Raw genomic sequence first — 26,521 nt, 5'->3', positions numbered from 1 at the left:
TGATAATAATTTGTACACTTTAAGACAACAGTTCTTGATAGTGAAGAATTAGAAAATCAGCATTTTGAGCCTACAAAGAGTAACTGCCTTAGAAGTTTGGTAACCAGAGAAGGTTTATTTAGTGACACACCTCAGAGAAGCAATCTCTTCTGTCTCTTTCACCTGTCTCTACGTAGATAATTTCTGATTTGTCAAACACTGCTTCACCGAAGGAAATGGACCTTCCTTCCTACTTTCTAACAGATTTACATGAAAGCGCAGACATCACACCAGGGTCTTGCTCTGAGCAGCTGCTCTGTGGATCTCCAGTGGCCCGACCACTGGGAAGTGCTCAGTCTGCTTTTCCTCGGCCTCAGCGAGGCCTGTACCCCTCCTATTCCGCCTTGCACAGCTCTGGGAGCAGCGAGAGGAAGAGTCCCCATCTCTGCACACAGCAATCTCACACTTCAGATAGATCACATCGTAGCTGTCAAGAAAGCCGAAGGCATTGAATTTGAACTGGGCCACATTCTTCTGGTGGGATTGGAGATCGGCATAGCTTTTGTCTTTGATGCACCTGGTGGGAAGAAAAACCCCAAGCCCAAGAGATTAATCTCAAGTATAGTGTGAAATTGCTCTAAACCACAGACCTCTGAAATCCAGATGGAGTTTTTCTACTACCCACTCCAAAGAAATGACTACACTGTGTTTTAACACTACTATGAATGGAAAGTCACTATTCCTAGCCACAAAATAAACACAGTGAAAACAAGGTAATTACATACCAGCTACAACTCTTGCCTTCAGAAGGATTAGTCTATTTTGTCCAAAAGGAAGATTATAAGTGGGTTGCATTATTTGAAGATTATTTAATTTTATTTTTAAATCTTAGGGCAGCCACTGAAAAAGTGAAGGAAAGAAGTATAGACAACACATCAAAAGGAGCTAAAATGGAATCACAGAAAATGCTCAATTAAAACCAGAGAAAGCACCAAAAGGGAGGGTGGGGGGAGAAACAAAGAACAAATACAATGCATAGATGTTTGATTTTAATTTAACTCTCTCAGCAACATGAATGGTCCAGATATGCCAATATGAGACAGAGTAGATGAAAAAGAGTAGATTTAAAAAACAACAACAACAAAGATTGAGCTAGAGTTACACATTGACTCCAAGAAACCCACTTTAAAATCAAAGACACAGACAAAAGTACAGGGATGGACTAATCAAGCGAAAGCTGGGGCAGCTGGGTCAATTTTCAATAGAACAAGCTTCCGAGACAGGATAATTATCAGGGACAAAGAGGGACATTATATAACATAATCAACCCTCCAAGAAGATAATCTATAACCAAGATAACCAAGATAAGGATTAGTCCTTAATCCAATTCACAAACCTCAACATACACCCTCCCTACAGTGGAACATCAAAATACACAAACTGACAGAACCGCAAAGAGAAACTGACAGACTCGCCACCACAGCTGGACGCTCCAATATCCTTCTATCAGTGATTGGCAGGCCCAGCAGGCACACAACCATAAAGGATGTAGATGGCCTAGGGCACCTTATTAATGCACCAGAGCTAACTGGAACTAGAACACTCTGTCCAACAAAAGCAGAATACACATTCTCCTCAAGCCCACATGGAATTTCATCCAGAAAGACCACATTCTGGGCCATAAGAAGCATCTTAACAAATTGAAAAGAATAGAGATCACACAAGATACATTCTCAGATTACAATAAAATTACACTAGGAATCAATGACAGAAATATTGCTAGAAAAAAATTCCCCGATATAGAGAAAGTAGACCACACACTTTTAAGCAACCCATGGGGCAGTCTCAAGCGATGTTTAAAAATATTTTGAACTAAGTGAAAATGAATACCCCACATCAAAATTTGTGGGAGATAGCTAAGAAGGTGCTTGAGAGGGCAGTTCACAACATTCAAAAAACATAGATTAGAAAAGAAGAAATCAATCATCTCAGTTTCAAACAACTAGAGAAAGAAGAGCAAATTAAACATAAAGAAGAAAGAAAATGTGTTGGTTGTTAGATTCTGGCACCAAACGGAACCTCTTGCCCTAATACGTTCACAGGGAGGATTGACGGGGAGGGATTCTTCACTCTGGGACTCAGGGCAGGTTAGTGCCACTGCGTGCACCTCTTGGGCCTGTGCTCACACCACCGTGGCAGGTGCTGTCTTGCTCCTCCCCTGGCCTTTGGAGGAGTGCTACAGTGCTTCTCATGGGCTTTAGACCGCTGCGGCTTTCATCATGCTAACAGTGCTGTTGAAAAGCGATAAGGTTTTGGTGGCAACTGCCCATCCATTAACATTTTGTCCCTGTTAGGGGACAAGGGAGCTAGAAAGACAAACCACTTGCCTAAGTTCTAATTTGGAAAGTCACTTGGTAGCCAAAGAAGCCAGAGAAATCTCACTAGAATAACTAAGCTTAGTTTGGGAAACCCATCAGCCCATCAGTATTGGTCAAAGGGGATCATGAGTGGGAGTCTTAACCGTAAAACTAGAAAGGAAGGGAGGCTTAGGCCTGAAAGGGTGGAGCAGAGCAGCAGGGGTCTGTCCAGGAGTGCTTGGCGTGTCAAGGGAGGTTCAGGCTGCCTATTACTATATCCCCCACTGGGATCCGGGGCTAGGAGGACCCCCCACTCAGCCTCTGGTGAGGACCCTTGCACAATGCTCCAGGTTAGGACCTCCAGATCAGAGGCCACAGTTCCTAAAGGAATGCCGTGTGGATATCGCAGCCAACAAGGAAGGGCTTCCGTTTTCCTTACCCCTTCTGGATCAAATCATACTTGATGGTTGTGAAATCATGGGGATCCGGAGAAGCCACACAGGTATCCACGAAGACCCTCAGTCTGGGATCGGCGCTATGCAGGGTGGCCTGGAGGAAGACCTCTTTCCTCTGGCTGTCGGAGTATGGTACCATGCCCCCCACAGGCTGGGACCCGGGAGACTGGATAAATGAAATGGACACATCGTAGCCGGCACCCTCTGTCTGGTCATCAGCTCCATGAACGATTTCAACAGTGGGCGGATTGTTCACCTTGCAGGTGAATTTCACCTGGGGCACCTTGTGCCGCACCACCACTCGGCCCGAGTGGCCCCGTATCCGGCCTCTGATGGAGTTGGAGTAGCTGAGGGAGCCGAGGTGTTCCTGTGAGGACAAGAGGGGAGCTGGGGGCCAGTGCTCCTGGCTCCCTGACAAGCACCTGCCCCAAGACCTCTCCTCCCTCTCCTGATGGGCACCAGCTCATTGATGTGCTAGAGGGCACTCCTGGACCCCTGGGGAGCTTAATGCCAGGAAAGGATAACACAATGTGTGGGTGCTGTGGGAGCTCCTGGTGGGCGGGAACCCCCTCTCTCTGAGGGCTAAGCTGTGCCCCTATGAGCTGGGTGTCTAGCCCATGACGGCAGCCTACAGCTTGCTCTCCCCTGAGTCCCTGATCACGCTCCACTCTCTCCGCCACCCCCAGGCCACCCCATGTTGTGGATTTGTTTCCTTGAGCCCCAGACCAGTCTGGCTTCAGGTGAGCTTCAGGCCTGACCCTGCGGCCGTTGGCCCCAGCCTTGCTCCTTCAACTCCAATGTGACTTGCAGAGGATGAGGGGATGCTGACAGCGGTCCCTGCCTCTCGCTGCCTCCTTCCTGTTCCCTGCGTGCAGGTCTAGAGGCTCAGCTTGTGCAGGACCTCTGGCTTAGGAAGCTATAGCATCAGGACTCAGATCCTGGACTCACTGCCTCGGGGCCCTTCCCTCTCTGCCCTCTCTGCCAGCTGAGGCCAGTGCTTCTCAACCTTTTCTCCATTATGGCCTTTGGAAGGAGTTCTCTAGACCCCTTCTTTCCTTCTCATCCTGCCCTCTTTCCGGCCCCCATAATATGACAAATATATCATTTGTGTAATGCTCGTGTTTTATCCATAAAGGAAGATTTTATTGCTTTTGCTCCTAAGAACAAACATCTAGCTCTCCTCCCCCACAAGGGGTAGGACTGCCCTCCTTGAGAACGTACAGCTTAAAATAAAAGCCAAACTCCATGCCACGTGGCCCTGTGCCCTTCTAATCTGCCCCTGGACTCTGGCCCTGAGTCTCTTCCTCACCCATCCACAACCAGCTTGCGGCTGCCCCACCCTGCTCTAGCCGAGGCCTGTCGCGCCTCTCCTGCGCCAACCTGGCCGCTCCACCTCGCCACTCAGCCGTGGCTCCTCAGCCACCACTGTTTAAAGTGGTAGCCCTTCCGCCCCATGCCATGCCCCTATGCCAGTCCTTGTTTGATGACCCTCTTACCCCTCTTCAATACTCAAAAGACTCGTTCAGGGCTCAGCTCTGTTTCCTTGAACAGAAAAGCCATAGGGCAGGAACCGTCAGTTCTGCGGCTGCCATGTTCTTAACACCTAGGTGACTGCTCAGCCATTGACTTTGAAATCAGACCCAGAACCTTCCCGTGACAATGTTTTCCTCAGGGTGGCCTTGGACTGGCCTCCATCCTCTGTGGTTGCTGACTGCAGTGCTCTGAGGTCAGAACATGGGCTTTCCTAGGGCAGCTGGACCAGCCAGGGCCAGACAGGACATCCGTAGGATCCTCCCCATAGACCAGCAATGCCTGGGGCTGCCCACCTTCCAGACATGTGGGGGCTTCCAGCATAGAGCTGGGGGCAGGAACCTCTGAAGTGGACCACAGAAATAAAAGGATAAGAATGACCATGGTCTGTCATTGAATCACCATTGATCTGACATATCAGATCAAATGTGAAGTATGGAATTCATGGTTCTTTTGGGTCATGTAAATTGCTTGAATGAATCTGACCTCCAACAATGTCAGATGGGCTTTTTGTAGGTGTCTAAATGGGGATGCAGAAGAATAGAAGAACAGCATAAAGATCTTGCTTTGGAACATATTATATCGTTAATTATACTGGAAAAAAGGATGACACAGTTGTACATTTTTCCTACACCTTTAGTATGCTAGCTTCCTTAATTTCAATGTCATGGTTTTGTGAAATAAGCAGGTAGTTGAGGAAAATTAAATAGGCATATAAACTTGCTATTCACAAATATTCTAGGTGTCTGCTTTCCAGTTTGTGGAACATAACCAGGTACTTGGTTTGAAACATAACAGTCAGACAATCTGTCCTCCCTCATCTGCACGACAGCTGCACGTGGCAGGTGTTCCCTAATGCCTAGGCTAGACGTCTGCTGTGGAAAATGCTTTGGCTTCAGAGCTAAGAGAATACATTGATCCACTCGTCCATCCATTCACATATCTGTCACACATCGGCACTCAACACCGGTTGCAGCGTATCCCAAGTTAAGTGTCCTAAATTCCCCAGAGGACGGAAAGTTTCACACAAATTATTGAGCTTCCCTAGGTCTCCCAAAACTGAGAAATGAAGTTGTGGCTGAGTTTTTCCTCCGTCCTGACACAAGTGTTCAACAGGTAGTTCAGGTTTCCAAGGTCCTCTCCTTGGTCTCCATCCTTAGAAGGGTACCACCTCCTTACGGATTTCTTACCTGCCGGACAGTGCCGCAGTGGCCGTATGGAATGTTGAAGATCAGGAAGCGCCCACTGACTTGTGGGCGACACAGATTATCATTTAAGTGGATATCCCAGGAGGAGTAGCCCAGTCTCCGGAGATAGCCTCGGTCTATGACAGCTCGGAAGAGGTGGGGCAAGCAGAAGAGCTGAGCTGCAGAATGGGGAGATCTTGACAAATGGACTTGCAGGTCAGAGGTGTGGGTGTGTTTATTTCTAAAAGTACCATGGGCAGTGCTCTGGGCAGGGGCTGGCTCAGTTCTCTTCATCACCAGCCAGCACTTGACTCTCATTGACTATTTATATCCCCTGTGATGGCTTGCATCTGGAATGCTCCTCAGAGGCTTAAAGTTGTCTGGGGCTTTGGGGAACTGATGGGATCCTTATCAGTGGATTGGTCCATTGATAGCTGGATGAACTACTGAGAGGTGGTGGGCACACCAGGCAGCAGGGCATCGTTGGAGGAAGAAAGTCACTGGGGTGTTCCCTGGAAGAGTTATTTCTCATCCTCAGTCCCCCGACCCCCAACTCTCTCCTTCTCTGCCTCCTGGCTGCCATGAGCTGAGCAGCCTTCCTCTACCACACCTTTCTGCCATGATGTTCTGCTTTACTTCAGGCCTGAGCAATGGAGCCTGCTGACCACAGACTGAAACTTCTGAAACCATGAGTCAAAATAAATGTTTCCTCCTTTGTTTTTCTCAGGCTATTTGTCATAACAATGAAAACTGACCAATACATTCCCCCTTGTCCAAAAAGGCTTTAAGGTCAAATCACATCCACAGGGAATCCTGCCCACAGCACATTTCCCATGGGCCATGAGATGGAGCTTTATCTAAGCATTTAAAGGACAGCTTGTTTTCTATAAGAGAAAAGCTGAGTCTGGACCTGTCTATCTGGGTGTTGGCATGGAGATAAGCTGGAGGCAACCAGTGAGAGCCTGGGTGCTAAGGGGCTTCTCTGCCAACCTCCTCCAGCCCACAGTGGACAGAAACCACAGAGGTCTCAGTGGAAACACAGGCGGGTCCCCCTCACAGCAGCGTTTTCCTCTCCATTCATCTCCCTCTTAGCTCCCCCTTTTAGTAGCCTCAGATCTTTGAAGGAAGATGACTTTACCATTGTCCTTGGGCACAGCAGAGTCCGCTGGACCTGGCAAGGAGAGATGATGAGGGCAAATGTCAATAAAGCTGAAACACGGGCAGAGGATACCGTAGACAAGAAGTGTAGCTAAGTGGTCTTCTCTGATTTGCTACTAAAGCTGGAGTACAATGGCATGAGAATAGTCCAGGGCCTGCAAGGGAGAGGAGGGCCCAGGCATTCCTGATGGAGCTGGATCCTGGCACATGTGGACTAGACTTGAGACTATGGGTCTCATCAACACCAGGACTTGTTGGAGCAAGAGACAATAAGCACAGGACTTCCAAGCTGATAAATACCACCATAGGCAGGAACTCTGGCTTGTGTCCCATTTCATGAACATGGCACACTTAGGACTTCAGGCTGAAAGCAAAACAGGACAGTACCCTAGGCTCCACTCAGCCCAGGAAGCATGGCTGGCCTGATTCACTCAACCCTTTCAGACATTCTGGGCCCCAGACCACTGGTCCTTTGGACACTGTAGTCCATGAAAGGAAACCCACTGGGTATATAACACAAGAAGGGAAAAGGGATTGTCATTGAGAGTGGGTCTCCTGACAGCACTAGGAATGGATGGAACTGCAAACAGGCACAATAAAAATGATGTAAAAGATGAGGACCCCATGACCCCAGTGCAGACTCAAATTGCTTGGTTCTCTGCAGAATTAGTGTTATCTCCAAGGGGCTCCAATAGCTTTCCTACTTGGGCTCCACGTGTACGCAAAACCAGATAGCACCTACATAAGGGTAAAGGCAATGGCAGCAATTCGTTTGATCACTTGTAAAAAACTAAGAATGGAACAGAAAACATGAGAACAGACTCATGCAAATCTTAGAATTCCATATCTGCGTAAGATGTACAGGTCAACTTAGGGCAAACTGAGGACAAATGCAAGTGACTCCTCTATGCAGAAGGAAGCTATCCTGTGGAAGTCATATGCCAAGGACGATGCTGAGTGAAAATAAAATATATTCCAGGAGCAGGCGTTGTGGCTCAGCAGTAGAGCGCCGGCCCAGCACAGGTGAGGCGCTGGATTGGATAGTCAGCACCACATACAAATAAATAAATAAATGAAATAAAGGTGTTGTGTCCAACTACAACATAAATGTACATTCCAGCAAAGGTATCAGCCAAATCTCAGATAAAAAGGACACAAGGGAATCTGGGACACTGTGGTTGTCTTTTTGACTTCTGAGGGTTAGGTCAGGATGCCGTGTCACCCCCCTGGGATTGAGCCCTTGGAGGCCTCCTCAGAGACTGAAAAAGGAAGGGGACCAACTGCAGTCGGACAGAAGCAAGATTTACGCCCTTCATCATTTTATGACTTTAACTCAACCTTTTAGCTATATTTCAGAATAAAAAAGACACTGAGTTGGAATTAAATAAAACTGATAAGTCAACTCCTGAGCCTGATGGTTAAAACACTGACCACCTAGGTATCCTAGGACGTGGGACCTTGGCCAGACCTGCCGTTCCTGGGATGCTGAGTTTGGACCTGGGCGTGCTCAGGGGTGGTGCTGGGCAGAGCCTTGGGATACTTCCAGGCCCGGGCCGCGCGAGGGGCCGTACCTGCGCAGAGCACGCCCGCGTCCTCGCTGTGCCTGCAGTTGTGTCGCGCCCAGCCCGCGTGGGCACAGCGCTCCAGTGCGTCCTCATGGCCCGTGCAGCGCACGTCGTCCATCAGAATGGGCCCGATGCCAGGGCCGAATCGGCCGCGGCCCGGGGCGCCCAGCGCTCGGCCGCAGCCCAGAAGGCGGCACACGACGCGGGCGTTCCTGATGTTCCAGTGGTCGTCGCACACCGTGCCCCACACGCCCTCGTGCCGCACCTCCAGCCGGCCCTCGCAGCGGCCCCGTCCGCCCGCCAGGCGCAGCGCACGGTCTGCGGGCAAGAGACTGGGTCAGAAGCTGCACCTGGGCGTCCCCCTGCACACCTCTCAGGTGTCACCTGCAGCAGGAGATATGACTCTGAAACGAGTTCTAGTTACGGTTTTGCTGTTCCTAGTTCTCTCTCTTCTTCAAAGTCAAGTTAAATTACCCGAAGCCCTCAAGGAGTGTCCTTTATGGGCAAGCCTAGTTTCCCAGACACTTAGAATTTAATCTTGTAACAAAAACACAAAACTCAAAAAGAAAAATAAAAGTACTATCAGGTAAAAATCAAACAACTGTCCTCCCAGTCTTTACAAAACGGTTATTCTAAATTAAAGCTCTGCCCTAACTCATCCAACAAAATATGCCCTATGAAATTACTTTTACTGTTGATGAGTAAGAGCTTATATTTTAACTATAAAAACGGTCTGCGAGCAAGAGGCACTTGCTATATCATATAACCTAGCTATTCCACTCCTCCATATTTACTTCAGATGCATGAAAACATGGGCCCACAAAAAGATTTATACATAGTAGAATTTTCCATGCACATTAACCTCAAACTGGAAACAACCCAAGTACTCAAGCATAGGAGAATGAATAGATTGTGTATGCACATTATGGAATATTACTAAATAAAGAAAAGGATACATTACAACACAGGGATGAATCTCAAAAACAATTTAAGTAAATTAAGACACAACAGGGTCTCATATTATTTGGTTTCATTCCAGAAGATTCTAGGGAAAAAAACCCAAACTACAAAGCTAGAAAGCTGACCAGATGTTACCTAGTGAATGAGGGAATTTCCTGGGGTGATGGAAATATTCTATGTCTTTTTTTATATTCTATGTTTTGCTCGTGGTGGCAGTTACATTAGACAAAACTTGTAGATGTGTGTAATTGTATATATATGATACTCTAAAAGAGTGATTTAAAGGGTAAAAACAATCAAAAGTAAAACTTGTAGTTGTGTATTGCTTAACAATGAGGATACCTTCTGAGAAACATGTTGTTAGGTGACTTTGTCGTATAACATCATAGAGTGTACTTACAGAGGAAGATAGCTACGGTATCTCAAGGCCATATAATCATATGGGACCACAGTCACATATAGGATCACCATTGACTGAGATATTGTTATGGGGCACATGACTGTATTATGATCATGTGCCATACCCACAGATGTCTAAAAATGTTTTTGCACGAATTGGCTTGTAGTGGCTGTATTTTTAATTTTCTGCACTGTTTGCCATATGGAAGAAACTTAGGGAGTGTTAATAAATCCCACTCATCAGTTTTTCTGGTGGCAGTATACCAATCCAGGACGACTGCTCTCTCCTGGCTTACCTGGCTGCTACAATATTGGAAGCATGATACCCAGGCTTGTTTGAACTGGGACTGTGGAGGCGGGGTGTAGCTCAGTGGTAGAGCACTTGCTGGGCACTAGGGACCTGGGTTTGAGTCCCAGCATGGGGTCAGAGGTATAAGTGTGAGTACATATCTTGAGTGAGGGCTTGGGAGGTAAGGTTTGGGTGGACCCATGACCCACCATGAGTGTGTCTGTACATATACAAAGAACTAGCTCATAAACAAAATCTAAGTGCAAAAGAAATATAATCCAAACAGTATTATTAGCGCTCTGAAACAGACAAAACTTACCAGGTAAAGGGACCATTTCTTCTTCAACTGAAATTGTAACTGTGAAAAAATAAAATTCTTAAAATGAGTCTCCTCAAAGTCACATATTTATAGTCAAAGTGGAAGAGGAATCAAGTGTTTTCTGTAATTCGGGACAGCCATACTTTTGTTTAAGCCTCTACTTTTGTTTAAATGCAGAAATACTGTCCAGTAAGTTTTATTTTCTTGGCATCAAAATACAACAAGTTGCCTTACATGCTGTGTAGTCTTCAGAAAAAAATAATTTATTCAATGGTCATAAAAAAAGCTTTATAAATATACTGAATTTTTGAAAAGAAGAATAATCTTGCAACAGGCATATGATCATTACCAGATGATGGAGTCACTTTTGTTGAAATTGAATCTGTAGCTGCCAAAAAAAAAAAAAAAAAATTCTAGTTGAAAAGGAAGCATTAAAATTTAGCCTCATTGTGATTTTACACTGTAGACCACAAGTTTATGAAAACAAGCCTGTTCTCCCGAGGGGTATGCATTTATTTTGGGGATTTACGCATTCAGGATGAAATTATTGTGTGTGAGAATTTGGCATTTGTAAGATGGAGCAAGAATGATTCTCATTTAGAGCATGCACAACCTGTCAGGTAATCTATGTCTCTAAAGCTTAGATGACCAACCCAGGAGTGTGTTTTCTTATTTCAGAAAAGGAGGCTCAGAGGGACTGAATGACATGACAAGATCATGCACAGTTCAAACCTGCAGGGCCACAGAGCACAGATTCTAAGCACTCTGCTTTCCCTGAGCTTCGGATCTGGGAGTTGTTCAGCCCAGGCTCAGGGTGGTGACTCAGGGAGGAGGAGGGTTTGCGGCCACCACTCCTGTCCTCACCCTGAGGAAGGTCTCCTGTAGCAACAGGACGTGATTAGGGCTGTCAAGGTTTCCTAAAGGCGTGGAAGTGCCACCTGATCTGTACCCAGTTGACACCCACAAAGAAAGCCTGCCTCTTGTGGTGTCAAGACCCAGTGGGGACCACCAGGGAGGGGATCATCAGACATAAATGGAGGGGTGGTGAAGGCCAGAAAGGAATGTGGTGAGGAAATGCGAAATGGAGGGCGGGAGGAGAGAAGTGAAGGAAGCCATGTCATCCGCAAGGGAAAAGGAAGGACTAACCCTCGGCTTCACTGAGATTTACCCCCATATGGCCAAAGGAACCAGGGCTTGACGAGGGAAGAAAGAAAGGAAACAAGCTCAGCAGAGCCTCATCACTGAAGATGTTGCTGTGCGGGGATGGGGCGGGGGCGGGGGGGTGTCCCACAAATGGATTCATCAGCAAAGCCTGGGAGCTGAAAGGACATTGGATGGGAGTTGGGACCTGGCTTTGCCTGACCAACTCTGTGACCTCAGGCAAATGTCTTTCATCTCTGGGCCTCATTTTCCTTCAAAACGAAGGTGGTGGTTCAGTTCTTTACACCTCCATCAGGGTCCATAACCAGCAGCACTTGCTTCACAGGGGAACCTGTTAGAAATGTAGAGTCCAGGCTCTATCGGGAGCCACTGGATCTGCACTTGAACAAGTTCTGCAGGAGGTTCACATGCACATGAGAATCACGTGGGAGAATCGCTGGTCTAGGTCAGCCCTAAGGGTTCCTCTGGGCTCGACATTTGAGGTTCTTTTGTCCTGTTCAATCTGCCCAGCACCTGCCTTCAAGTGTTCAGTTTCATAACCAGTGATGGGGAGTGGTCTGGAACCCTCCGGGACATGCCTGGCCTCTCCTGACCTTGCCTCAGGAAACAGGAAGTGTCTATTCTGGGTGTGTTAATTCTTGCTGGGCTGAGGATGCTCAGGAAGTCACTCACAGGGACTGCAAACAGCAGAGAGCGTACCTGGTGAAGAAGGAGCTTCTCCTGAAGGCGGGGGAGTGGGAATTGTATCTGCGAATGTAGGAGAAGAATGTTTTGGTTTGACCTTCAGAGTCAGAAAATCCAAGAGCAAATGAGCAGAATCAACACCCTCACAACCCGGCTCTCTGTGCGGGTGCTGGGGTGTGCTGGCTGGCTGGCAGCATGGCCTCAACCATAGCACACACGGCCGAGCAGGCAAGGTGTGGACCCCAGCCCTGTCCTCCCCCGGGCGTGCCTGATCCAGACCAGGGCAGCAGGCAGAGTGTTCCTGCTGTAGGTGCCTCTTCTGTGTCTCCGGCTGAGCTAAGGGGCGTGGCGCTCCCTCTCTGAGGATGCTGGGCTCTATGCACACGGGTCTTGGGCCACGGAGTGAGCATTGGTGCATGTGTTCATTGCCAGAGAAAAAGTTGATCAAGTTTAACTCAGGAAATGTGACAGGGAGGAACATTACCAGAGAAAGCGTCCACTTCTGTTGAGACTGAAGTTGCATCTGTGTATGAACCAAGAGAACAGGACACTGGGAACCGAGTGTGGCAATGCTGGGTGTCATTTCCTTGAGCTTCACGTTGTGGTCCACGTGGTCATTAGTAGGCTCCTTTCCTTTTTTTTTTCTCTCCAACCCTCTCTCCCTGCCCCTCCCTCTTTTCCTCCCTCCCTCCCTCCGTCTCTCTCTTTCCTTTTTTTCGAATAAACATGAGGGTTTATTTAGAGAAATGCAGGTACTCGAGAGAATGTGGAGTGGGCTGTCCCAAGCAGGAGGTGGCCTCATGACTTCTTTTTTAGATTTTTTTCCCACAATGTCTTTATTTTATTTATTTGTTTATGTGTGGTGCTGAGGATCAAACCCAGTGCCTCACACATGCTAGGCAAGTGCTCTACCACTGAGCCCCAGCCCCAGCCCCAGCCAGTGCTGTGACTTCTGTGTTGTGGGTTCTCAAGACCTGCTTGGGATCCCCCCACCCTATGAACTATTCATTTGTGTGGCTACAGCCATTTCCACCTAAGCTTAGTGCACCTGTGGTTGCTTCATTTTCTAAATAGAGTGCAACAAACAAGAAGCAAATCTCATGGATTTGAAAAGCATAGTGGGAGACTTTACCAGTTGAAGAGGTTGCATCTTCTGGGGTTGAGGAAACATCTGTAGATAAAGGGGAGAAAGGACTTAAGTACCCTTGGGGGCACACCAGGCTTCTGTTCTTACCGAGGTTGCGTTGGGGCAAAGTTTTCATGAAGCCAACTAGTGTGATAAACAGAGCTCTAAGAAGAGGCACTTGAAGGGACGACAGGCAGGTTGTACCTGGTGAAGAGGTCACAGAAGTTGGGATGGAAGCTGCAGACAAACAGAAATGGCAGGGAGGTGATTAGTCATGCCAGGGGCCGTGGTTCCAGAAGATACAGGAACATCGCCGTGGTGCCTTAGATCTGCATTACTGGCCAGGCCTGTCCTCCTGATTTCCAGACAGTATGCAGCAGGCCATCCACTGCTTGCAAGCCATGTCCCCAAGCCTGGGGTCTCCATTCCTGAGGCCCACTCTTCCCTTCTTCCCATGGAGCTGGAGATGACTCGTTTGGAGGGCAGCAACCATTGGCCAAGTTTCTCAACTCCAGAGGGTCAGTCTAACAAGGATTCTGTGTGGGGACTTCTTTCCCAGCCTTCCCCTCCTTTCCCATGGAGCAGGGAGGCAGTGACCCAGGAGAGGGTCAGCTCTGGAGATGTGAACTTTTTCTAGGTGTACTGTCCCAAGACACGGGGGGGGGGGGGCGGGGGGAGGGCAGCAGGTCCACTTGTCCTTTGTGCTAGTGCTGCCCTCCCACTCAGTGTTATCAGTAGTAAAGGCCAGATTTTGGTGCTGACATTGGTATTTTATTTCTCATTTGCTTCAGCACCGACGATAGGGAAAGTCTCCTCTTTATTGCATCCCCTGAAGCGCTCTACACTATTTGTGGTTCTTGATCCTAAGGTCGCATCAGGAACTTCCCACTCAATCCAACCAGATTCACTCAGAATCTATTGCACAGAGGAGAGTTGTTTGTTCTCAGTCAACTCTGCCTCCCCGCTGCCTGGGCAGAGCCAGCACATGGCCATCCTCACTGATCGCCGGGGGAGTGTCAAGGAGGATTAGTGTAAGCCGTGGCTGGACATCTCCCTGATCCAGCAACACCACTTGGTGGCTGGGCTCCAGGAGAAACTCCCTCCATGGAACTCGAGTGAGCGATTGTGTTAGACCACTTGTGCCAGTGTACATTTTCACGGACCTGACCTGGCTAACTAGCTGAATGAGTTTTTCCCTGTGAAAAAGAAAATTCCTTCACCATCAGGGGGGGTGGTTTTTATGAGCCAGGTCAATATAAGCATATTAAAAAAACTCAAGAGATTACTAAAGAATCCAAGAATTTGGTCAAGACATAAATGGTTATTCAATGAATCTACTGGAAATTAAAAAAAATTGCAGCAAACAAGATGAAATCCAAAATAACACTTAAATTACCTGTTGGAGTGGTTATAACAATATCCAAAGATCCTGGAAATAAGAAATGATAATTGGTTAAAATCTACCAAAGGGCAAGCAAACACTGCTTTATAGTTAACTTGTTTTCTTCTCTTTGTCCCCGGAGCACAGAAAGCTGATATTATGGTTTGGATGTGAGGCGTCCCCCAAAAGCTCACATGTGAGACAATGCAAGAAGGTTCAGAGGAGAATTGATTGGGTTGTGAGAGTCTTAACCCAATCAGTGAATTAATCCCTGGTGGGATTAACTGAGAGGTAACTGAAGTGTGGGGTGTGGCTGGAGGTGGGAATTGGGGCGTGGCTTTGGGGTACATATATTTTGTATCTGTAGAGTCGTCTCTCTGCTTTCTGATCACTGTGATGTGAGCTGCTTCCCTCTGCCGCCCTCTCCCTCCATGATGTTCAGCATCACCTCGAGGCCCAAGGAATGGAGCTGGCCTTCTATGGACTCTGAGCCCTCATATAAACGTTTCCTCCTCTATGATTGTGCTGGTCAGATCCTTTAGTCACAGCAGAGAAAAAGCTAAAACACCTAACTTTCCTTTAATTGATTCACACATCTCGATCGCCCATTCCCCGGTGCCAGGCACTGGGCTGGTTCTGGAGCAAAAGAGTCAATAAAACTACATATAGTTGCTGCCCTCAAAAAGGAGACCAACTCATGGATAGACAGAGAGGATGAAAAGACACACAAGCAAATGGATGACTTTTGCCATGAAATGAGAGACACAGATGGCCCGAGAACCTCTAACAGGTGAGCTGACCTGGCCAGGGAGCTCCCCTCCCATGCCCCTCTGCCTGGCACAGGTCCGTCCAGGATGAGGTGCTCTGCTCAAAGACAGTGACAACCTGACACTAGCCCGCTCCCAGGCCTGGAGTGGCAGACCCTCATGCTGCTGACATGTGCAGTGCAGGGGCAGAGGCATTACCAGGCGAAGGAGTCTCTTCCTCTGGAGTGAGAGTTGTGCCTGGATGTGAAACATGGAGATATGCATCATTCCATCAGGAAGTTTTTGCAGAAAGGCCCAAGTCTGCCTTTACTGGGGTCTCATGTACTAATCGTCGTTCTTGGAAAAACAGGGACTAATTATTTCCTGTCTTCCCAAATAAGAATTTAAGTATCCAAGTTAAAACACATGCCCTGTGATAGTATATATTAAATTCTGATATGATGCAAGTTTATATTTGTGTCGGGCACAAGAACATACATATTATTTGATTCCCTTTATAAGATTTTAGTCCTTTTGAACAAAAGACACTGATGGCGTTCCCATCTGCCTGATTCAGAGTCCTTGGGAAGAATGCCATTGTTGTTTAGGGATGGAACACAGAAGCATCTCAAAGGGACATCAAGGTAAGTAAATGACGTTTTAATTCCATATTGTTGTAGTTAGAAAGTCTGGCGACATTAAATGGCTTTTCTGAGCACTTCTGTAGCTGTTGGAGCACCTTCTAGCATTTCCTGGATTGTCAATGTGGCTCTTCTATGAGGGTTACCCCTCCCATCCTGTGTACCCTACCTCCAAACATTTTTCTTTCCTAACATGCAGCCAGTTGGGAGGCCAGGTAGCCAGCTACTATGAGTGCGTAGAAAGGAGGATGACTGGCTCTGAGAGAGCAGCTCATGCACCAGACACATCCCTCATGAGTACCCAAGTACTTTATTTAGGATTGAATGTTGGGATCTCAATGTGGCTGCCTAGAGGCCCTCTTTGTCTACTTCTGGATTCTAGACTATTTTCTAAGGGATTAATTTAGCCAAGCAACTTCCCAACAAATAGAGGGATAATTATACTATCTTGGTAGAATTTCAACAAATAACTATCCCTGAGATAGGCAGAAGGGGGGCAAGCCACAGGAAACTTGTTACCAGTCGTGAGGATCAAATCTGTGGCTGAAGTTGAAGTAGGAACTGTCAAAACAAGCAAAAGATAAATTGTATTTAAATAACATCTTTGTTGATCAAGTTCATTGGTAAAAAATTTTCTCAAGAATGACCCTATTTATAAATGTGTCTCAACCCAGTTGATTATGCTTTGTTCCTATTCGATTCTCCTAGTCTGTGTAATCAAGATAAAGGAAACAAATAACGAGGGTGGTGGTGTATGAGTCTGGGACCTGAGTGACTGGTTGTGGTCTCTAGTGTTTGTGTAATGGAGCAATTGACCTTGTACAAGTCCTTTGGCATCTCTAAACTTCAGGTCCTGCAGCATCTGAAGGACCAATCCAAGGACCAGTAGCATCAGTATCCTGTTGTTAGAAATGCAGACTCTTGGGATGCTTTGAATCCAAATCTGCATTTTGAGAAAATTCCCAAGTGAGTTATGTGCATATTCAACTCCAAGAAGCACTGAGCTTGCAAATGGAGATGCTGCGGGCCAGGAGAATATGAGAGGTCAGGTGCCATGTGAAGGGGCCACCCTGCCTTACTTAGCCCCGGGCAATTATTGCTTGTGAGGTGTGTAATACTAGTTCCCACTCTCAGATTTTCCAATTAAAGCTGGAAATCTTGGGCTGGAAATGCAGCTCAGTGATAGGGCACTTGCCCGGCATGCATGAGATCCTGGGTTCAATCCCTAACATCACAAAAAGAAAAAAGAAAAGGAAGAAAGCCTGAAATATAGATTCTTAAAACAACAACAACAACAATACAACACCATTACCACCAACAATAACTTTTGTTTTCAAAATGTGGGATTAAAAATAATTTAAACATGCATTGGCAATGCTGGGTTGTCTGAATCTAAATTCATTTGTGGGTCAAAACTTGTCCAGGGCTGCCCATTTGTGGCTTCTGATCTGAGCCATCTCTAAGGGTTCTTCCAACTCTCAGGAATTGTTACATTGTGATGGTCCCATATCTAAATTGTCCTTGCCTAAAAGACTGTGGGCAATTCTCATAGCTATAGTCACAAAAGGGAATTGTGTTTCATCATAATTTCCCTTAGAGGTTAGTCTACCAAGCCTGGCAGAAGGCTTTTGATATTTTGGAAATACAGACTATGGGCCACTCTCATAACGTTTACAGTTCAAAGAAAATGTGAGTTGAGCTGTTTTGTGTTGAGGTGGTATTTCTCCAACTTATTGAGCTGCACAATGACCAACTCAAGCCCTAGGACAATCCCTGGTGTGTAGAAGGACTTTTACAAAAGGACACTTAGGTCGCTTGCTTTGGAGGGTCAAGCTAAGTCTTGGCCTGCAGCAGCATGCATGTCCCTAGAAGGGTGACTGGAAACTCCCACCATGGTGCCCTACACAAGTGTAGACCACTCAGTCCCCAGGACAAGGCTTTCAGGATTGTGTCCATCCTTCTGTTCTACAGGTAAAGAAACAGAAGCCTAAGAGGTTCGGGGACTTGCCCACCATTGCCCAACTGGTTAACACTGGAGCCAGAGAACCCAAGGTTATGCTCTGGTGCCAAATAGGGCCATGCTGCGTCACCATCTGAAAGTGATGAGAAGTTTGGGAAACATTGGGTTACACCAAATTAAGAAGAGATCTCTCCCTGCAGGACTCATCAGAGACTTGAAAGTGCTAATAGACTGAATCATCAAGAGAAGATATGGTATTTCCCAACTTATGAAGCTATGCAAATCATTCTCAGAAATTTGCATAACACCAGATGAAGGAAACATGTACTCTGAAACATGCTCAGGAGACAAATTGCTCCATTATTTTCTGAAAATATGGATTCAGGTTTTGCCTGAGATGTCTGAAGTCTAGTGAGTTAAAAAAATTCCAGAAAAAAATCTCATGATTACCTCATGTGCTGACACTAATGAACATGGGAGTGAAGCAGGGTCACTAGAATTTGATCTCAGAGACCAATTGTGGCACCAAAGAGGGAAGGAACACATTGGAATCCTGTACCTTGGTACAAAGGCACCCTATCTGTTCCTTTTATTGTTCTGGTTAATGAATATGTAAGCAGCTTACATTAGTTTGATATGAGCTTGATATTTAGTTTCATGAGATAAAAACTGCAACCCTCATCATATGTAAAACAATCTACTTCTCTGATTTATAGAAAGCAAGAGAGAAAATGAAATTACCCAGTGAAGCAGTCAATTCTGTGGCTGATGCTGAAATGGCAAAACAATCAGGAACTTAGAAGATACATTTTTGTTTAAAAATTTGATACCTCAGATACATTAAGTTAGGTACAAAACAACTTCTGAAGTGTGAAACCAAGAATAAGAAAAATTTCTTAGTTGATACTCAAATTATTATTCTAACCTGTGGGCTATAGAATTAAGATAAGCTGGGCAGTAGGTATTTTCATTTCGTCTGATTTCCTTTTCTATTATACGGTGAAGAAAAAAAATAATGCACAAACTGCTGAATTAAACAAAGCAGAGCAAACAAAGAAGGCGGGACCACTCCAACCACAGAGGGAGAAGGAAATAGTGTTGAAGTGTTGAAATACTGTTGAGAACTCCGGTTTGGGTCATGGAATTCTCATCAGCAGTGCCACAGTGTCATCTTCAAAGCTCAAAACAGATAATTTGAAGACAAAGACTAGAAAGTGCCTGACCCCATGTGGCTGACAGGGAGTCTGTGGCGGGGGGTGGGGGGTCCCTGAAGACTGCAGAGATAGAGGGCTCTACACTGAAGCAGCTTAGAAGGAAGGTTATAAATGATCTGGCCACCTGGAACCAAGGCCAGGTAGGCTAGGGGACTGAGGGACTTGGGATGATCCAGGTTAAATGATGCCCCATTATTTATTGGCTGCCCGGTGCTGAGAATGGACCTCCGATTGTGTGTGGAGCTTCTCAAGGTGACCCAAACATTCCCATGTCAGTTCCCAGATCGCTGCCAAGAGTCACAGCTCTACCGGTTTCAGGAGACAGTTGAGAGTGAGTACCTGAGCAGATGACACTGGCGTCCTCGTGATGGCCACAGTTGTGGACGTACAAGCCCAGATGCTGGCATCGGCCTAGCGAGGTCTCAGTGCCCTGGCACTGCACGTCGTCCAGGAGAATGCTCCCCACACCCTTCCCGAAGTAGCCGCTCCCCAGGGCGCTGATGCCCTCCCCGCAGCCCAGCTGCCGGCACACCACGTGAGCGGCGTCGATGCTCCACAGGTCGTCACACACGGTGCCCCAGGTGCCATTGTGGTGGACTTCAACACGGCCTTCACACCGGCTCCTCCCACCCACCAACCTGATGATGGACAGGTCTGGGGAAGACTCAGAGGTTATTACTGGGACTTCTACTAGGACTTTTCCTGAGTTCTATACCATACACCCTGGATTCTGGAGACTTCGAAGCCCTGGCTTCTTGCTTCTAGGTCTCACAGGACTAAGTCAGAGTAGTGCTTACAAATGCAGTGCCTGCTTTCCCCGGGCTATTTCTGATTTCCACTATTTTACTCCATCATTCTCATCTTTGGGTTGGGCAAAAGGTTACAAAAGGATGAAAATAAATATCTATTTTGGAGCTGGACACAGTGGCACACTTCTGTAATCCCAGTGGCTGGGGAGGCTGAGACAGGAGGAGGGCGAGTTCAAAGCCAGCCTCAGCAGAAGTATGTGTTAAGCAACCTAATGAGACTCTGTCTCTAAATAAAATACAAAATAGTGCTGGGGATGTGGCTCAGAGGTTGAGTGCCCCTGAGTTCAATCCCCGGTACCCACACCCCACTGCAAGAAAAAAAAAATCTATTTTGGAATCAAGCCATCAGATTGATAGACAAACTCATTGTCATTGTCATTGACATTGATAGATATCACACCCAACTTCTGGTTTTCTTTAAGCCAAACCTTCCCACTAGCTCAGGTTCAAAGTTAAAAAACATCTCAGTTGAACCAGAGAGCAGATGCACAGAGGCTCTGCTTATAGCCTGTGCCTCTGTTTCAGGTCTGTATTTTCCCAGTCCCAGGGAGGCATGGATCCAGGAGGGCACTGACATCACTGGCTGTGACCCCAGGGACCCCTAGACCCCAGGGACCCCAATAACCAGGAAGTTGTGGGAGAAACAATGAGAGGATTACCAACTGCAGGAGCCGGGCTTGCCAGAGCTGGGGCCACTTCAACAGCTGAAAGAGAAGAGGCATTCACATCAGGGGGGTGAAGACTGACAAAACGCCACCAGCTAAGCAGGCACGTGAGTCCCATGGGTGGGGTCAGAGCTTCCCAGCAAATGCAGCAGTGCTGAGGGGAGGCCAGTGTCCAGAGGTCTGGCTCAGCGGGACAGCGGCTGTGAACCAGCTCGGCCTGGCCTGGGCGGGAACCTGTTTCACTGGAAGCATCTCTCTGAACCAGGGAGGTCACCTATAGTGGCTCTGGAGATGTGAGGCCAGAGAACAGGATGGTGGACATTTGATGCCGTTTTAACTCAGAGCACTTATCCCTAGATCCCATGAAAACTGTCTTCAGATTAAAATACCACCAGCCAACAGAGGGGAGTAGAAATGCCGTCTCCTCTGCCTCATCTTCAGCCCATCTGGGGACCTCATCTCTGCCCAGCCCTGAGGAGCCTGGGGTGGTGCTGGGCTATGGTGAGACCCCACAATGGAGTAGGGAGTTACAGATATTTGTTGCATGCAATTAATTAGTAATAAAAGGTAACAAAACAGGGATTTAGCATGTTCATTCAGCTGTTTTGAAAAGTTGCCTAACATTACCCCTCACGGCAAGAAAGTCCCAACTTAGGCAATCAGCAATCAATCAGGAGCGTATTCAGAGAGCATAGCTCTCTCTCTCAGAAATATCTTCCAGAGAAACCCACAAGTTGGACACACCTGGGAGAACCATTCCCAGAAGTTAAGAATCACTCCAGGGCGAGGCTTGACTTTTGTTTCTTTGAATGTTTTGGCTCATGGGATTTCTTCTCGGGGCCAGGGGGACTGGCTGTGGTGCGTGGCAGGGGATACTACTCTCCTGACAGGAGAGTGACCAAGGTCCTGACTTGTTGGAGCTCAAAGAGGACATGTGACTTCTCAGTGCTAAAGCCAGGACAATTCCAGCAAAGCAGGGCAAGTTCTTGACCCAGCTGGGACCCCAGGCCACTCAGGTATCTGCCTGTCAGAGATGGCTGTCCTGCTTGGGAGGGAAACCGGGCTCAGCAGGGTTCAGGTACCTGAGCAGACAGCCCCGGCGTCCTCATGGTGCCCACAGTTATGCACAGACAGTCCGAGGTGGTGGCACTGTCCCAGGTTGGTCTCATTGCCTGTACACCTCACGTTGTCTAGGAAGATGGGGCCGGAACCGTCGCCAAATAGACTGCTCCTGGGAGCTGCCAGGGCTGCCCCACAGCCCAACTGCTGGCACACCACCTGGGCAGCGGGCAGGCTCCAGAGGTCGTCGCACACGGTCCCCCAGGTGCCGTTGTGGTAGATCTCCACGCGGCCCTGGCACGGGTGCTTCCCGTCGGCCAGCCTCACCCCCGGCAGATCTGCAGGAGCAAGAGCAGGTGGGCTTGAGGAGCCTCCTGCAGTGCTCGACCGGACAGCACATCTGGCTGGAGACTCCGGCCCTGGGGTGCAGCCTGCTCGGGGAGAGCATCTATCATGCAGGTGGGGATGTGCTAATGCAGAGCCTTAGAAAACAGAGGAGCAGAGATGCCTGCTGTCTACCTACAATTTAGCAGATTCCACAGTGGCTCTTCCTGGGCTTTGTGGAAGACATTCTGCTTTCACCCTTGTTTATTGTGTTATGTTCCTAAAAATTCAAAACAAGGCAGCTGCATGCTTGGAGCTCAGGTTTTGCATTTCTAAGCCAGGTTTCCCCAAACATGATGAGATTATCAGAGCAAAATTAGTTTTGCTTTACTTGAATTTAGAGAGCTGTAAAGTACTTATTTGGGATGACACAGGTGGATAGAGGTTGGAAAATCAGAGGAAGATGTGGAGTCCCAGCTGCAAGAAAGCAAATTATTGACTAAGTAAAACAGACCCTTTGAACCCAAAGCAAGTGAAATTGATTCTCAAAGTCTAGACCTTTGTGAGCAGGACTGGTTCCTGGAATCCCCTAAGCAGAGTGTGGAGTGGGCCTTTGTGCAGGCCTTTGGATGCTGCGGCTGAGGTGGGTGGGGGAGCTGGCTCTCTCCTGGAAGAGAATCCCATACTAGGAGAGTCCTCCAGTGAGCACAGCTCCTTTTCCATACAGAGGTGGGAATAGTGTTCACTAACTCTCTGCTGGTCAAATGGTGGGACTCCAGCTTCAGAAAAACTGTTATGAAATGCAAGAATAGAAACAGTACCTATTTGATGGAAAATGTGTGGATGATCCTGAGGAGCTGAAGAAACTGTACAGGTACAAAAGAAAAGTAGCCTCCGTAAGTACATTTAAGAAAAAAACAATGAAATTTCATATTCATTTCAAATACCATCTAAGTCATAGGCGTTTTACCTTTAAAGAACCCCATTGAGTCTCTGATCAGATAGTTACTATTTAAAATGTAATGGCAGCTCATGAATGAAGATGCACATTATTTTTATTAAGAAAATAAAAACTATGGGGCTGGGGTTGTGGCTCAGTGGTAGAGTGCTCTCCTGGCATGCAGGAGGCACTGGGTTCCATCCTCAGCACTACATAAATGTAAAAATAAAGATATTGTGTCCACTAAAACTAAAAAATAAATATTAAAAAAAAGAAAAGAAAAACTAAAACTCATGTTGGGATTTTGAAGCTACGACCCCAATACCCAGGGCTTCCTCAGCAGAACCAGAGTTCAGCCGCTGCATCCCAGGTCCCAGGTAGGGCTGTAGGTGGAGAAACAGCTCCTGTCCTTAGGCCCTCCTTCCCCAAACCTCCCTATTCCCAGGCCCCCCCACCGGCATTCCCAGGCCCCCCCACCGGCATCCCCAGGCCCTCCCGACTTCCCTGGTCTGCCAAGGCCTTTGCATGAACTACCGTTTTAGGTCAAGAGCTTTTGGGTTAAAAGCAGCTCTCAAATGCAGAACAGACAACACACTGGGCTGTTAAGATCCAGAACACCTTTTCCTCTAGGCACAGAGCAGGGTCCCAGGAGAATGGGAAACAACCCTGGGTCCTTACAGAAGAGTCTGTGCTCAGGGCATTGTCAAGCCCCCTTAAAGCTTCAAAGGGAAACCCACTGTAGGACCCTGCATTAGACAAGAGTCACCAGTCAGCAAATAACAGACACCAACTCACAGATACCTGGATGCTCAGCAGCTTCAGAACCTGCAGAGATAAAGGAGACACCGGGCGGTGTGACATTAGAGACCAGATGGTGCGGAGGTCTGAAGGACATTTTCTCTGTTTAAACATGACTGGAGGAAGCGGAGCATGACCAATCCTTGAGCGTCAGAGCTGTCCCCTCTGTTGTGGTTCTCACCTGGCTAAAATCTCTGCAGCAGTGATTCTGATAGAATTTCCCTCAGTAACTAAAATGACGCATCTGCAACGTAGGAATACTTTTGTGTATCAGTGGTTTGTCAGATGCTCAAGTAAATGTTCTATGTGGACTGTCTTATTTAATCCTTCCAACAAATCTATGACATGAGTACTATTGTTGTCTTTATTTTATAACCGAGTCACCTTCATAGACGCTCAAGTGGACCAGGCCACCCTATATGCTAAACAGCTGATGTATTTTTCAGAGTTGGAACAGAAATTCCCTGTCAAGGACATGGGGTAGGCTGAAGGCATGAAGTCGTTTGCATATTCTACCTGGCCTGGGCATCTGTGACACTGGCCAAGAGGCGTCACTGGGAGGAGATTTGGCGTCAGCAAGGTACTCTGAGCCACCACTCACCTGAGCAGATGACACCAGCATCTTCATGGTGCCCACAGTTGTGGGTGAACCAGCTGCCGTGGGGGCACTGTTCCAGGGAGGCCTCACTTCCTGTGCAGTGGACATCATCAAGGAGGATGCTGCCTGACCCAGGGCTGAAGCTGGCCCCTGGGAGGGCAGATAAAGCCAGGCCACAGCCAAGCTGTCTGCAGACCACATGGGCATCCTCGATGGACCAGCTGTCATCACACACAGTGCCCCAGGTGTTGCTGTGGAAGACCTCGACGCGGCCCTCGCACCTGCTTGACCCATTTGCCAGCCGTAGGCCCAGACCTAGGTGGACAATCCAAAGGACACCCTTCATAAGGGCCCATCCAGAAAGGCCATTTCCTGGGGTGTGCGCTGACAGCAAAGGATAACGAATCCCTTCTCCCCTTCATTTCATCTCCTTTACTTTTGTCTTGGGGACCACACCGTGTGCCTTCCATGGCCAACTGGACTGTGAGCTGCCCCACTCTGTAGCCCTCCTTTCACTGTGGGTTGTGGAGTTGTGGTTCCTGACAAAGAGTTTGTTGGATTTTTCACAAGAAGTAACCAGGCACACACTAAGTTGTGTGTGTGTGTGTGTGTGTGTGTGTGCACGCATGCGTGTGCACCCTTGCACATGTTGACCAAGTGACAATGACAATAGCTGTCATCTATGTTGTCCCCAGGATCAAGTGTGACCCATATGTAAAGTCATTCCAGGGAATGTGAAGGGCAGCCACTGCAGGTGCCACCCATTTTCAAAGGGCAGTGTTACGAAAGGGATTAAAAAACTGGGTGTGTTCAGAACACAGCCAAGGTGAGTTCCTGGGTGGGGGCTGGGAGGAGATTTGGGGTCAGCAAGATGCTCTGAGCCTTTCTAGTTGGCAACTTCCAAACCATCTCACAAGCCGGTGTTGCATCTCACATCTGTTTCCTCCCTCTCCCTTCTAATCATAGATTTTCTAGGTGAACCCAGACATTACCAGCCCACCCTCCAGCAGCTGCCATTTATAGGGCCAGCCTGAGGCCAGGGAGGAAGATGGAAGTGGACGGTGTGTCCACCTGGGATCCTTCTTCCCACAGCACTGCTGGAGTCTTTCTGAGCTGAAACTCTATGAAGGGAAAGCAACTGAAGAGAGGAGAAAGGATTGATTACCTGTTGATATGGGCACCTCTGTCGGCTTTGGAAAAGATGCTAAGGACAGATAGAAAGCAAAAGGAAAAAAATATAACATCTTAGTCCAATGTCAAACATTTAACTTAGTCCGCTGCCAGTGGGCTCTCCACCTTCTGCATTATCTGTGGGCAGTTTCTGATTCTAAATGAGACTCCCCAGCTGGGTCTTTCTCTGCACACAGTACTCCAGCAGGTGTGTGTGTCCAGAAATAACCTCCCCAGAGCTTCCTCTGAGGGTTTGGGGTCATTTCTTTTCCCCAGCTCTTCCCTATATTGGACTTTGCACTTAAAGATCAGCCTGGGAAGAACAGCTGAATAAATTTGAAATGTAAACAGCCAGGAGCAAACTAAAAAGTGATGTTTTCAGCTTCTTCAATATTAACACTTCTCTCAAGCAAAAGGAAGTGTACAAAGATGAATCCTTGCAGTGCCCTGGCCTTGGAAGAGCTGAGCAGACCATGGCTGATGTCTTATGTTGGCCCTGCCTCTTGGCAAGCCCTGTCCTCACCACTGTGCTGAGAAAGCCAGTGAATTCCAGCAGAGCCCATGGACAAATGCTACCGTCCTTCTCAACCTCATCCAGGGGAGGAAACTGAGGCAGGAAGCAGTTTGGAGATTGGCTAGAGGCTCACAGCTGGCTAATGATGAAGAGAGGGCGTTTGACCCCTAAACCACCACCATTCTACCCAGGGCGACTATACTAAGGCAAGTGGCAGCCAATTCATTAAAAACAACTGAAATTACCTGAAGTTGTGTAGCGCACAGCAGCTGCTGGTGTTGGGCTAGGCCGAGAGGCTACGAAAGACATAGGAAGTGCAGGTTGGTCATCTCCGTCACCCTCCTGACCCCAGAGTAGACCTGGGGAGAACCCAGACCAGATGCACCCCACCCAGGCCTCTGAGAATGGCCCTGTGTTACCATGGTTACAAACCCCGGGTGTCCTGGATCTCTGGGTTCACTTCTGCCCTGCGGCTAGACCCTGCACTGTCATTTTCTTTTCTTTCTTTTGGTAAGTTGGCCACAGCCATGGTC

At 47.7% G+C, this 26,521-nt stretch overlaps 1 protein-coding gene across 1 annotated transcript in view; it reads right to left on the bottom strand.

Annotated features, from left to right (window-relative positions):
- Window positions 1-264: 264 nt before the first annotated feature.
- Window positions 265-26,521, bottom strand: part of LOC143637981 (scavenger receptor cysteine-rich domain-containing protein DMBT1-like) — a 62,248-nt gene continuing 35,991 nt past the window's right edge. The window contains exons 20-28 of the mRNA XM_077105367.1: window positions 26,234-26,284; window positions 24,304-24,619; window positions 21,668-22,026; window positions 19,421-19,765; window positions 8,238-8,549; window positions 6,647-6,679; window positions 5,512-5,687; window positions 2,776-3,158; window positions 265-556 (exon numbers count right to left, since the gene is read on the bottom strand). Of these exons, the coding sequence (XP_076961482.1) occupies window positions 265-556; window positions 2,776-3,158; window positions 5,512-5,687; window positions 6,647-6,679; window positions 8,238-8,549; window positions 19,421-19,765; window positions 21,668-22,026; window positions 24,304-24,619; window positions 26,234-26,284 (2,267 nt within the window). The remainder of the gene's footprint in view (window positions 557-2,775; window positions 3,159-5,511; window positions 5,688-6,646; window positions 6,680-8,237; window positions 8,550-19,420; window positions 19,766-21,667; window positions 22,027-24,303; window positions 24,620-26,233; window positions 26,285-26,521) is intronic.

This window comes from Callospermophilus lateralis, chromosome 15, assembly GCF_048772815.1.
Source record: "Callospermophilus lateralis isolate mCalLat2 chromosome 15, mCalLat2.hap1, whole genome shotgun sequence".
NCBI classification, from domain to species: Eukaryota; Metazoa; Chordata; class Mammalia; order Rodentia; family Sciuridae; genus Callospermophilus; species Callospermophilus lateralis.
Note: the sequence above shows the minus strand (reverse complement) of the source record. Positions and strands in the feature narration are given on the sequence as shown.